Source organism: Talpa occidentalis, unplaced genomic scaffold, assembly GCF_014898055.3.
Source record: "Talpa occidentalis isolate TD23 unplaced genomic scaffold, MPIMG_talOcc4v2.1 talOcc4.7, whole genome shotgun sequence".
NCBI lineage: Eukaryota > Metazoa > Chordata > Mammalia > Eulipotyphla > Talpidae > Talpa > Talpa occidentalis.
This window is the reverse complement of record NW_023605083.1, coordinates 61081088-61095423: the sequence shown is the minus strand read 5'-3', so window position 1 is coordinate 61095423 and position 14336 is coordinate 61081088. Positions and strand designations below refer to the sequence as shown.

The 14336-nt window shown below is 39.2% G+C and overlaps 1 protein-coding gene across 1 annotated transcript in view; it reads left to right on the top strand.

Moving 5' to 3' along the window:
* Positions 1-14336, top strand: part of CTNNAL1 (catenin alpha like 1) — a 61817-nt gene that overhangs the window by 25911 nt on the left and 21570 nt on the right. The window contains exons 7-11 of the mRNA XM_037494214.1: positions 1279-1479; positions 4952-5038; positions 8083-8241; positions 10186-10278; positions 13604-13754. Coding sequence (XP_037350111.1) covers positions 1279-1479; positions 4952-5038; positions 8083-8241; positions 10186-10278; positions 13604-13754 — 691 coding nt within the window. The remainder of the gene's footprint in view (positions 1-1278; positions 1480-4951; positions 5039-8082; positions 8242-10185; positions 10279-13603; positions 13755-14336) is intronic.

Here is a 14336-nt window from a genome sequence, read left to right as displayed (position 1 = left end):
TGGTGCGCAGACCTCTCCTGCCGCCCGCTGCTCCCCTCAGCAGTGTACTTCGGTCCTTCTGCCTGCTCTGCTCCCCTCTCTGGTGAATTCTCTCACCCTCCCGCGCTTCTGACTGTACCCAGTGCTTGTATAAACAAAACAAACAAACAAACAAATAAATAACATGCCTCTATTAAAAATAAATAAATAAATGATGTCTACCTAGGGTGAAGCAACAACTGGAGACAGTGTGTGCCAAGAGGAGGGAACAAGCCTTCCCTTATGGCCTTTTGACCTTTCCAGATCTTGGCATTTTCATGTTACAATGGGTCCTAAGTGAGGATTAGTTTGAAGGGATATTTGCAGAAGGACTTTAAGATGGACAACAAATGTTCCTTGTGACCCCAAGCATGCTCACCCTTGCTATTGACTCTTGGCCCAAATTGTTTCTGTGACGTGTTTCATGGGCCAGAATGTAAATAAGGTTGCAGTGGTACAGTGTGTCTTACAATGCTGAGTGAGGGAATGATGGCACCAGGGAGCATGTTCCCATCCCACGTTCAGGAAACTGAGCGCAAGATGGCCAAAGGGAAAGGTTTTTCAGCAGCTTAGCAGGTGAGTCAGAATTTTAGGTCTCTAAAGACAAGATGCTAGAAGACTTTGTGCTGTGCAGTAGAACTCTGGACTTGAGACTGTAGATGGTGAGGAGCCAGTGAAGGGGAGGTGGCAATGTAGGTTTACATTTTAGAAAAATATAAAAATCAACCCTAGTAGGGGATGCTTTGATCAGGCAGGTGCTGTTGGAGATATAGGACAAAATGAAGGGTGACTGGTTCGGTGACTCGGAGAATTTTGCTGAATTAGTGGAGGAAAGATGGATGCCTTTGCCAGTCCTTCCCATACCTACACCCTCCACACCCTTCCTCGGGGCTCAACACGTGTTCATAATGTGGGTGTAACATCTTCCAGGACTTTGCCTCAGCATTTTCTCAGTTGCAAATCCTTTACCTGAGGGCAATTTCATTTTTCCTACCAGATGCTAAGAGATAATAGTCTTTCTGCATTAGAGTCACTCATCTCATAAGAATGTTGTGTTAATGTCTACAGGGAGGGAACTTGCATGGCCATGGGTGGGTCTTAAACAATGTGTCCTCGTCAGTTTGTGGGAAATATAGTCATCACTGGAGCCCTCGGGCAGGGAAAAAAACTGCTAGTGTCTTTTTAGGCGCTGTCAGAAATTACCGTCCATTTTGGTAGGGAATATTGACACGTATGGCTGTGTATCCCTTTTATTCTCAGAGGAATATTGAAAGTCTTCGGGAGAACCTAAATTTCCAGTCAAAAGAGAATCTGTCTATGATGCTGGATGTCCTCTTGGAGCGTACAGAAGACTTCACTGATTATGCCTACACCAGCCATGAACACAGGGAACGCATCTTGGAACTGTCCACACAGGCGCGGATGTCACTGCAGCAGTTAATTTCTGTGTGGATTCAGGCTGTAAGAACTTTGATTTTGTTAGGAGTTGGCGCCTCAACTCCGTCCGGGGTTCCCAAAAACTACACGGAGCCAGAGATGCAAAAGCAAAAAGGCTTTATTGCTAGCTTAAGCTAGGGTCCAACTCTGCCTGGTGTACTGACACAGCAGTCTCATCAGGTTGAGAGAAGGACCCCTTTAAGGGTGACAAGCTGTTTTTTATACTCTATTCACAGTAGAAAAGGGGACCTTTCATATCAGTGAAAGGGGACCTTTCACAACAGGGACCAAGTTCAATCTGATTATGTGCCTTTCTTTGGCAATCTTTAAGTTTCATTCACCCTGGCCTTGTGGTTCTTGTGGTTTTACCCTGCAATGGACAACTGTGTTCTTTAAAACGGTCATTTTCCTTAAAATGGCTGTTGTCTTGCTATGTTTAGTCCTTTAAGTTCTTACAATTCCCCCCTTTTTCTTGTAACTGTGAGAGGAGGCTAATCCTAGCCTCACAGTTGATTTTGTTCTACTTGTAGGTATTGACTGCGTAAAACCAGCAACTGTACTGTGCTAACCCGTTCGCGGATGAAAGCAAGCAAGCGATTGATTATACAAGGGCCAAATGTTAGCATTAGCATGAGCAAAACTAAAGGTCCCACAACGGCTGACAATAGGGTTGTTAGCCATGGGGAGGCATTAAACCAAGATTCAAACCACCCCTGCTGAGCCTCTCTTTCCTTTTTACGTCTAGCTAAACCTTCCCTTACTTTGGCAAGGGATTCCTTAACAATTCCTGAATGGTTAACATAAAAACAGCAATTTATCAGTGAAAATCTTATATAGTAGCTTTCCCCCAATGTTCACAGAGCTGTGGATGTTAACAAAACAACCAGCAGTGTGAATGTGGTCAGGACAGGGCAAGGGTGTCTGGTGCCTCATCTCCCTCCCCCTTGGCTGAGGCACCCTTCTGTCCAGCACTCACTGCAGTTGACATTTCCAGGCCGGTTGTCTCTTACCCTGGCCAGTCTGGATTCTGAGTCACTGTCACCGTTGCAAGCTGCACCTATTGCCCCCATTCTCCCACCAAACTCATCTTTGGAAAATTCCTCCCTAAAGTGCTTCTTCAGAATGAAGATTAGAGGAGTAGACTCCTACCTAGAGGTTCCTGGGACCTGAATCTCATGGTTGGAGCCATGCAGATGTGCACAGTTCTTTACTCTGAGGACAGCTGAGTCACAGACACAACAATTTAGAAAACTTTTTGAGGTCTAGATGCAATGAAGACGAGAGTAGATCCAGCTGGCAGGTAAAAGACTTTTTACCTTTGTATAGATTCCTGGTCTAAAACTGGTAGGCCGCCACTTACCGAGTCTCAATATTGGCTGCTCGGTGCCCTTAAAAACATGCAAGTTCTTTGGGCAAGAGTGGTAAAGACAGACAGAAGTGGGACAGCACAGGGAGTGTGCACCACTCTTCTAGAGCCTGGATTGCAAAATTGAGACTCCAAAGACCTCTCTGGCACCATTTATTTATTTCTTAGACATGGGTCATGACCAAAAAGTAGTTTACATGGTTTACGATATACAGCATGGATAGAGCAAATCTGGAAGTCATGAGCAAAAGCTTTGGCAGTAAAGATAAAAAGGAGGGTGAGTCTGGCTGAGAGTATACTGAAGGAAGCAGCAGTTTACTTCCTTGTAAACAGATTGACATGTGAATGCAGAGTAGATATAAATGACAGATTTCTTTAATAATTTCATGGCACCATGTCATGGCAAATGCTCACATTAGCAGGGGAACTGATCCTAGGGTAGACAGCAATATTTTGTGCTTAGCTTGATATCTAATCTCAAGGATAGATTGTTTCTGTGTTATAAGCCCAATATTCAGTATAAAGACTTACTGTGCAGATATGCTCCCTGGGTTGGAAATTCAATTCTATTTAAATTTGTAATTAGCACCTTACACCTATTTCACCAGCACCCGGGTCTCTGCTTTGGCATACCAGACAAATTGTTCATTCATTTAATTTTTTCCAGCCCTTGTTACTGAGTGACTTTTATATGCCAAGCACTGGAAGTTTATTGATGAATAAGTAAAAGTTTTGTTTGCAAGAGTTTTGCAATATAGAAGAATGTGGGAAAGGGTGAGACAAGAACAAAAACGCTTTATAAGTATCCTGAGAGGCTTTGAAGGAGGATGAATCCGTCTTTAGGGAGAGGGATCAAGGCTTATGAGGATATTGGTATTTAATTTAGAGTCAGTCATTTAAAGAAGTGAATACTCACTGCCCATTCCATTTGCTATGCCAGATACTTTGGATTCTGTGGTGAGCAAAATAACTGTGACCTCAGCCTTCATGGAGCTGACCAAGGCCTAGTGGGGAACATAGTCTTTAAATAAGCAAACAACAACAACAACAAAAAAAATAAAAAATTTCCTCAAACTACTAAAAATGGAGCTTCCATATGACCCAGCAATTCCACTCCTAGGAATATACCCCAAAGACAGAAAAACATTAATTCAAAAAGATACCTGCACTCCTGTGTTTATTGTAGCACTATTTACAATAGGTAAGATATGGAAACAACCCAAATGCCCCAAAATAAATGACTGGATCAAGATGTGGTACATATACACAGTGAAATACTATTCAGCAATCAAAAAAGATAAACTCATGCCATTTGCAGTAACATGGATGGAGCTGGAAGGCATTATGCTCAGTGAAATAAGCCAGAAAGAAAGAAAAAGAATATTGGATGGTTTCACTTATAGGGGGAATATAGGGGAAACCAAACAAGGGATCAGGAAAAAAAATTATAGTAAATTAAAAAACAAAATTAATATGCAACTACTAATCAAAGACACTCTGCAGAGGAGGAGGAGGGAGAGGGATCAAAACAGGGTGGGAAGAGCACAAGGAACTATGGTGGTGGTGCACAGGTCAATTGGTAGTGGAAATTTTATGGGGACTACACCTTAGAGGAGAAAGCTTACATGCACAAAAAGGAAGAATGATGTAAAATATATATATATATAAAATAATAAAATTTAAAAATCAAAAAGTAAATGTACAATGGCAAACTAGGATTTTTTTTTTTTAGAAAAGATTGAGGAGATAAGAGGGAGGTCTAACTGAGACTGTGATCTGAGAAGGCCATTCTGTGAGACATTTGTGTAAGGACCTGCAGATATTTTCATTTTAAACTAATCTGAATGAACAGACAAGCATTCCAAGCAGAAGACAGATTAGTTTTTGATGTGATACTTTTACTGAAGAAAACTAGATTTAAGAAATTCACTAGTTTATGGAGTGGGAAAATACAACTAAATAATTAAAATTCTAATTTACATTCTAACCATAAACAAGGGAATTTCAAAAAATCTACTTTCCTTTATAGTTTGTAAATTGATATAAAAATTTATTATAATTCATAGTTCAACTAAAATTACAGATGAAAACTATGAGTAACACTACACATATTCTTTTTAAAATTTTTAGCAAAGCATGAAAACAAAAAGCATTGCTGAAGAACTGGAACTTACTATTTTGAAAATCATCCATAGCCTCAACGAACTTAAGAAAGAAGTAAGTGTAGTTTGAAATTTAGCCTCTTTTCTTTGCTACTTACATACTACATGGCCTGTGTGAAATCATTAGTATTAGTATGTGCCTGCACCCAGATTTAAAACATTTTCCTTTGACCTAGTTATTTTGAACCACTGTTTTATTAATGTCATCATCCTCAAAGCTTTTACATGAAATATTCACAGTAGCTTTACTTAGAATAGCCCCAAACTGGAAATGGCCTAGCTTTCCATCAACAGGGGAACTGATATTGGTAAGTGAGTTTTGGTATGACTGTACAGGTACTATTTAGCAGTAACCGTAACAGAATGTGTGTGTGTATGGTGGGGGGTGTGGGGGGGGGTGGTTCCATTTAGAAGAAATTCTAGAAAGCACAAAACTAATTTATATTGATAATAATCAGGCCAATAGCTGCCTGGGGTCAATAATTAAAGGCCGTTGACCACACAGGAGCCTGGGGAAAATACTAGGGGTAGTGGGAATATTGATTGTAGTGGTGGTTACATGGATTTAATGTCAGAACTCAACAAAACTTACTCTTGGTACTTACCCTTGGTAAATACTCTTGGTACTTACTCTTGGTATTTTAGGAGACGATTTAAAAAAAAAAATATTCTTTTGGCTGAGACAGTCTCCCTGTGGCTGAATGAAAATTTGTTCATCCCATGACTTAACTTGATTTCTCTCAGGTCACTGAAAATCACTTTAAGTCTGGGGTTTGCTTCTACTACATCAAAACTCTCTGTTTCTGTAAATAAAGTTTTGGGAATGTGGTCTTGCCCCTTTGTTTACATGTTGTCTATTGTTTCTTCATCCTAACCCAGAGTTGGGTAATTGTAAGAGAGTGTGTGGCCTGAGAAGCTTAAAATATTTATTATCTGGGCCTTTACAAAAATTTTTGCCAATCTCTGCTTTAGGTCATTAAACACAACCTCAAAAGTTATTATGTTTACTCAGCATTTCCATCTTCATTCAGTTGTAGGAACTTGTCCCTGCTCCTCACACCTGCGGCTTTGGGGAAAGTGTGTCTCTTGCCCCATTTTCACACCCTTTATGCCCATTATCGACCTCTGTTTCTGATCTTTGCCAGCTGGGACTCTGGAAGAGAAGAGAGCAAGTGGGAGATGGAAAGTTCTTAGTCACCATTACCCTTATGATAAGACTCTGTGGGCTCAGCAGATTTTGAGCTTGGCTTTCTATGGATACCTCCATGTGTCCGCAGAGGCTCCCCCAATGCTCCCACTTACTACAACCCCTGCGTGGTGTTGCTTCCTTTCCTTTGGGGGGTGCTGGAGGTGGGATGTGCAGCAATCACACATCAGCATTCCAGACAGATCCTCCTCACAGAGCCTCTCCTCTCCCTTATCTCTAATTTGTTTTCACATTTTTTGAAGAGGGTCAGGAATTCAGGAAAATGAAACTGGCTTTTGGATGTTTCTTTTATAAATCATACACATGGCAACCTGTTTGACCTCTCACTTGTTACTGACCTCTATTTAAATCTTTATTTTAACATCTTGTTAACCATAGAAGGGTGTGACTTTCTGTAATTTAAAAAAAATTGGCTACCATTTTAATTAGACTATTATTAAAACTGTGATTAGCAGTAGAACATAAATTCCTTTGACAGTGGCTTTCTATGAGCTTTATTTTCTTTACCTCTGAAATGGGTATAACAATATCAACCTAGAAGAATTTTGAGAAGGGATGTCTATGAAGCTGTTTTCAAGAGTGTACAGAGGAGGAAATTCATGTTTATTCGCTCTTCATCCCCTGGGGTTGTTAAGAAGTTCTCTCCAGAACTATCTGTAAGATTTATGTGATTGTGGACTAGTCATTTAGTCTCTAAGAACTTATTTCATAGTCTAAAATAAAGGGCTAGCATTAGATATTTCCTAAGACCTGATAAACAAAATCTTTAAAAATTCCCATGTGGTATTTTGTTTCCAAGGAAAGTGCATTTAATGTCTTTGTTTCTGACTGTAATTATTCTCCCTTGATTGCAGGAATGCAGACTACCCCATTGTTAATTTCATAAAAAGTCCTGTAATTTGAATCAACATTGGATTTCATCCAGGAAAAAAAAAAAATCACTTCATTCAAATCAATTTAATTCAAAGTCAGATTTTCTTAGGACACTGTTATTTAAAATGATCTCTTTTCTGGAGAGAACACATCATTTAAAACCTATCAAATCATTAAAAAAATGTCAGGATAAGGGGAAGAATAAATATTGGAATTAATAGGGCCCAAAGATCTCCAGTAAGGGTGAGCATTGCTTAAAATTCACCCAAAGTCAAGTAAAACCCAGGATATTGTTACTCTTCTAGCTGTCATTTCTCCTGTGGTGTAGTGTGGTTCTAGAGCTAAAGAGTAAAGTTCTGGATAGCAATTATAGATAGACAGTCACCTCTAGCCCCAAGAAGGGTTTCTCTCACCTGGGTGCTGACTGGACAACTGTCACCTGTCCAGTCTGTATGTCATTTCTGCCTTGATACAGGTATTTAACAGGATTCTGTTGAATATATAATTGACTAGATCTCATTGCTACTTTTTCAAAGGTTAAAACAGTTTTAAATCTATGAAAAAAAAGCTATTGATCATTTACTGCAACTTTGTTTTCCTCTACTCTGAATACCTTACTCTTAATACTGTTCTGTTTCTCACTAACTTTAAGAGCAGCAGAAGCATTTTTTTAAGTGAAAGGAAAAAAAAAAAAAAACTATGTGGAAAGAACTGGAGGGTTGTAGGATGGGAAAAGGGACTGGGTACTCTGCCACCAGGTGATCAGTTCATCTTCTATAAACAGCATTCTGTTTATACAGAGGTGTGGCAGTAACACCACCCTTGGGAGAACTTAGAGACTCCCAGTGCTGTATAGGACATGCTATCACCAGTCATTTTTAAACCCCTTCCGCCCCCACAAGAATCAAGTGCTGCTGCTTCCAGGTTGCTACTGTTTAGTTCTTATGTGTTCATGAAATGCTTGTTCACCAAATCTTACTATTCTCTCTTTCATACCTCTTGCCCTGCAACATCTAAAGCTTCATAATACAGCAACTCAGCTGGCAGCTGATCTCTTAAAATACCACACCGATCACGTGACTCTAAAAGCATTAAAACTTATTGGCGTAGAAGGAAATATAGATGGTTTGACTGAATATACCTGCAAACTCTCGGAGCAGAAAGAGCAGCTTGTTGAGGTGAGTAATACATTTGCTCGTTATAGACACTTCCATTTAGTGGCAGCTGTATTGTCATCCGAGAATATTAACACAAATACAGGTTTTGGTTAATTTATATGAATATCTTCTCTCCTTTGGAATTCTAAAGGTACAGTGTTTATCTTTTCTATTCTTACAATGATCTGGCCTCCAAAAACAACTAACACAAGCTACTAGAATGCTTCTTAATCTTCCCATTCTCTCAGAGAGCTTAGAAATTGTAGAGCAGCTGAGACATGTTGTATTGACCTTATTTCTGTTTGAATCTGTGAGATCTCAGCAGGAAAGAGATGGCACACTTGAGCTGGGATACTTAAAAGAATTTTCTAATAAAGGAGCTCTTTACAACCACATAGAAAGTGTATGCAATAATTTGGGTCAGTGATAGTAGAGCTGATGTCACTCTTAGGTCCAAATTGACAGGGACAGTCAGTGGTACTGGGAACCGGAAGGGCTTAGAGTCTTCAGAGCTGTCCTGACAAGTTGTGATTTCTGAAGTAGACACAAAGTAGCCACAGTGCCCTGCAGGGTCAGCCCATTAGATACAAGTCCTTACTCTACTCATCCCTGCTGCTTTTTTCCCCAGGCCTCCTATTGGCCAAACACAGCGGTAGGCCATATTGGCCAGTCCCCCAGGGTGGGAGGCAAGTATGAAAAGGGATACTGGACGTGGGGGGACAGAAAAGGCATGCAGCACATATTTCTTCTCTAGCTTCCCCTTTGCTGCCCAAATCTCTGTTATGTTGCTGATGCTTTAATTGCCATGTTTGTAATAATTCCAAGTATTGCTTGATATTCTAAGTCTTCTACCTACTGAAAATGTCAGACATCTGTTACTAAGAAAGATATCTAGGTAAGTTGAATTTACCGTGTACATATGGGGTACATCCTGCATGTGTAGAAATGCTCAGGTATGAATCATTTTGCTGTCTTCCTATTTCTAATATATCCTGCTCACAGACTCTCAAAGACTAAAGTTAGAAGGAAACTTTAGACTATCCAGACCTGCTGTGTCTCCTTTACTTGTTTATTCCTGCTAGGGAATATTCTTAAAATGACTGTAGGTATATGTCCATTTTAAAGTAGATGTGATTTTATCTCTTTTATAGTTTTTAATGATACAATTGCTACATAATATTGTGTAAGTTTAATACAACAATTTGATATATGTACTGAAGTGTTCACCACTAGAAGTTTAGTTAACATCCATCACCTCACATGGTACAGAGTTTTTTTTTTAAGATCTACTCTTAGTAACTGTAAAAACTACGAACAGTATTGCTGACTATAGTCATCGTATGACTACCCCAGGTCTGTTATGTTTGCAAACTAAGTGTTCTGATTTTAGGAAAGCCTGCAAATTATAGGAATCCTGCAGAATTTTTTTAACTATGTTTTAAGTTTCATGATTTTCAATCATTTTCTCTGATATAGGCTCTCTACTCATTACATTTGTCTTGCCTATTCCAATGTTATCTCCAGTGAAAGGTGTGTTGATTAATCTGGGTGGAAATGTTGTTTGTTGGTAGAATGTGTAATTTGTAGTCACTTTGACATAGTTTAACCGAGAGATCTTGGGAAAGTCACTTATCTGAGCTACGTTCCCCTGTAAAATGTGTGGGCACTATTAGACACTTGGAAAAATTCCTCCCAGTTCTAACATTTTGTGATCACCTTGCCTTGATCAGACAGGAAGTAGAAGCAATACACTATAACCTTATTTATTCCTGCATGGTTCCTAGACCACAATCCAGCATTATCATAATCTCAGTGATATATAACTTTATTTTTAATAAATAGGCTTGATAGTTTCCGATAAGTTATATGTGTGAAGTTCTGTTTCCTTTATTGATTATAAAATAATACTGTGTATTGTGAAGAGTGACCCTGTGAAAGTTGAACTAAAGAAACGTTTCCTCACAGACCTGTCGACTGTTACGTCACGTGTCTGGGACAGAACCTCTTGAAATTACCTGTCTACATGCAGAGGAGACATTCCAGGTCACTGGCCAACAGGTATGAGCAATAGCAAATTGTTTCTTCTATATAGTGTCTTTTGTGAGTGTCATAACGAATTGTGTGGAAGGAAGACATAAATGGTTCTGTGTAATTAGAGGCCAAATCTACCTTGAGAAACAAAGATAATGGGACTTTCTCTGGTAGTGTGGCTGGATAGGTGACATTCAGTTGGGTTATCTGGCCATCTACCAAATGAGAGATTGGCCCCTTCATTAATATCTACTTATTTAGTCAACCTTTTTATGATTAATTTATTCATTTTTTGTTGAAGTAACATTAGTTTATAACATACAGGTCTCAGGTGTGCAGCCTTGTATCTATTTTAAATGAATCTATTTACAGCAAGATACAGATTTGTACATGTACTATAATTTCTACTGATTAAAGTACACATATCTAAAAAAATGCCTATATAGAAATATGCAGAAATGAAAGTTCTTGTGCTTGTTTGGGAGAATTGTGATTTTTTCCCCTGAATTTCCTATAATATTACTTTGTATAATTTTCAAAGACCATTAAGCCACTGGCATCTAAATTAATACTGTCCCGGGCCTCCCCGGTGGCGCAGCGGTTGAGCGCTGGGTTGCGAAGCTGCCCGCAGCCTCTGCAGCGCCGGTTTGATCCCCGGCTGCTCCCCGGCCACCAGAGGAGGGTCCCACATGGCACGCAGACCTCTCCTGCCGCCCGCTGCTCCCCTCAGCAGTGTACTTCATCACGCTGCCTGTTCTACTCTCTGCTCTGGCTCTGGTGAATTCTCTCACCCTCCCAGACCTCTGACTGTACCCAGTGCATGTATAAATGAATAAATAAATCTTTTAAAAAAATAAATAAATAAATTAATACTGTCCCTGTCATATTAATCTAAGGGGATAAAGTGAGGGATAGGACTTCCTTTCTTTTTTAGGTAAGCTCTAAAATATAATTTACAAAGTGCACTTGTTTCATTTTCATAGTCGGCCCAAAGAACTTAACCGCTAATTGCAATTTTGGGTGATAGAAGTGGAGCCCCTGGATTAGTTGAGCACAGCAGGATTGGTGGTGTATGCCGCTAGCTGAGCTGCACTGGGTGTTGGGGGCATCATTATATGTGTACCTTAGAGACCGGTGTCAGATGCACAGAAGCAGGAAATGTAGGAGTGAGTCTCCGCAGTGATCAGCTGCTGAACATTTTCTTATAACCACAGGAACTCTGCTCATTGGGAGAAACCAAGGTTCCATACTCGCCTGGTCACTTGGCAGTCATCCTGCTTGCCTTGGCTTTTAAATGTATTTTAGTAGAACTAAAGGGGTAGAACTAAAGGACTTTCCTGCCATTTGCAACCAGCTTGTTATTCCTCAGGCCCTACTTGCTATTTGGTTTCAATTCTCTGCTTACTGTCTTTATTGCAGCAGGAGTATTGCAGCCTTATTTTCTTCCCCAGCATGGTGAGAGAGCCTGTTATCAACTTCTATAACTTGGGAGGCTTTTTCTGTTCCCACAGCCTCAGCTTTTCCTCCTCGCCTTTGCCATCTGTCTCACAAAGGGATAATTTCAGGCAATAGAGCATGCCTCTGGGACAGTTTGCATTATTTCTGGATATCTATGTTTTAGCAATATTGTTTTTATGTTTCCTTTAAAATGTTAGATCAAAAAAAAAATGTTAGCTCACGTTCAGGGAATAGTTGAGCAGTCTGCACACAGCCTGGTGGTTCCTGGTAGAGATGGGACAGTGCTCCCCAGCCCATAGTCATGTGCACACCTTCCCTGAGTATGGGGAGCCTTGTTCTCATCAAGCAGGCACCTGCTTGCCTGGCCCTGTGCCTGTGGGGCTGGCCCAAGCAGGATGAGCATCTAGTTCTCATTTTCTCAAAGGCAGCGTGACTAACCACATCAGTTTTCTGGAAGTTCATTTTATATCCAGCTCCTAATATGGCTTTGACATCTAGTAGCTATAAAGTATTAATATTGATCAATTGAGTACTTGATGTAACATCCTCAGTCTGTGAGACCTACAAGGCAAACAGAATCAATCAATGCCTGTTGTCCTGACTAGCAGTGAATGTAGCAAAAGGGAAGGGAGATAAAATGCACACATCAAAAGTCCTAATTCCGGCCCTGGATCTTTCTCTCTTTGTATGCTTTATTGAATGAGTGATCAAGAAATTTCAGTAAGCTTTGTTTGGTTGGTGGGTTATGTTTTCAGGTGAAGGTAAGGTATAATTTCTATTAAATGTCAGGTCACTAAAACAAAGAAACTGACCAAACTAAACCCACAGGGTGGTGTAAAAAAGTACTGAGATGGTTCCTAACCACTTTCTTGTGTCTTGTGAGAGGCAGTGTGATATGTTGGGAAGAGTTCGGGCTTTGAGTCAGGCAGATCTAAGTTCCCATATCAGCTCTGCATACACTAGTTACATGATATCGACCAAGTTACTTGGTATCTCTGAGCCTCATTTTCTTTAGCTGTAAAATGGGAATAATGCTTCTTTGGGAAGGGTAGTGTTTTGTTTATTTGTTTTTGAGGATTAATGCTTGTGTCTATCAAGCACCCAATACAGTGTCTCAGGAATGTATCTATCACTACACATAGGTATGTGCATCTGAGACTACTACCCTCAGTACTACCACTGCTACAACCTGTGTGCCACTACTACTGCTACACTACCACCACCACCACCACTACTACTGCCTACTACTACTGCTGCTACTGCTGCTACTACTACTACTACCACTATACCACCACTACCACTGCCCATTATTACTACTATTGCTGCTACTACTACTGCTACCACCACTATTGCTGCCACTTTTATTATGTCTACTATTACCACCACTACCATTACCACTGCCACTACCACCACCAACACTCCGACTACCTCTTCTATGGAGTATACAGCACACTCTTTGTTATCTGTGCAGAACTCTGAATTGCGCTATGGAAATCATTTCGTTGAAGAAGTTTTCCTTGACTAAAGATAATTGCTCCCTTAATAAAGATTTGTATATACTAGGACATGCTGTTTATCTGTAGATCAAATTATAAGAAGCAGTAAGTTTTGTTCTATTATCTCTATATTGTTTAACAGGGACTTATGTGTAGAAATTGCTTCAAAACTTTTTATTGAATTGAATTGAACATACAGATTTAAGTTTGGTCTCTGATGTGATTCTGGTAACTGAGGGTTTTTTTATATTTTGTTTTATATAATTCTTACATCATTTTTCATTTTTGCACAATGTATGCATTTTCATTTTGGTTATATTCCCCATACAATTGCACCCCCCCTTACTTTGATAACTAAGGTTTTAAAAGTCACACCTGTGTATATTGTGTTTCCTTAGATAATTTCTGCTGCTGAAACATTGACATTGCATCCTTCTAGTAAAATCGCTAAAGAAAACCTAGATGTATTTTGTGAAGCTTGGGAATCCCAAATTAGTGACATGTCACCACTGCTAAGAGAAATCAAAGATGTGTTTGAAGGAAGACGAGGTGAGAAACTGTCCACTTACGAAATATACTGTTATTTTAATTCAACCTAGTTAGTTTTTTATGTCAAATCTCAGATACAAAATGAATTATCTTTTTACAACCCAACTGGTTATTTTTATTGTATAATTTCTTCTACAAAAATATGAAAATATTAATTGTCCTTTATTTTAGTGACAAAGCAGTAAAATCTGTTGAACAATTGTGTTGTGATTTATTTGAATTAATATTAACACACTAGTGTTAATTATTAACACTAGAATTAATATTTGAATTAATATTAATACTCTAGTTTTCTTATTGAAGTTGTCATTTCATATTTCTTCTAAATTGGTTTTAGTTTTAGTATAAAAGCTCTTCTGTATACAATAGTTCTATGAGTAATTCTACTAATAATATAATGAAATGAATGTAGTTATTTGATTTTTGAATTGCTTTCCTTTCACTTGTATGGAATCTCTTTCCTTGATGACTACATAATCTTGGCATATTTCCTGTGGTGGGTAAGTTCACTGGTATTTTTGCAATATGTAGAATAATACCATAAGTGTACGGGAAGGCATGAATTTTTACTCTTAATTTTAA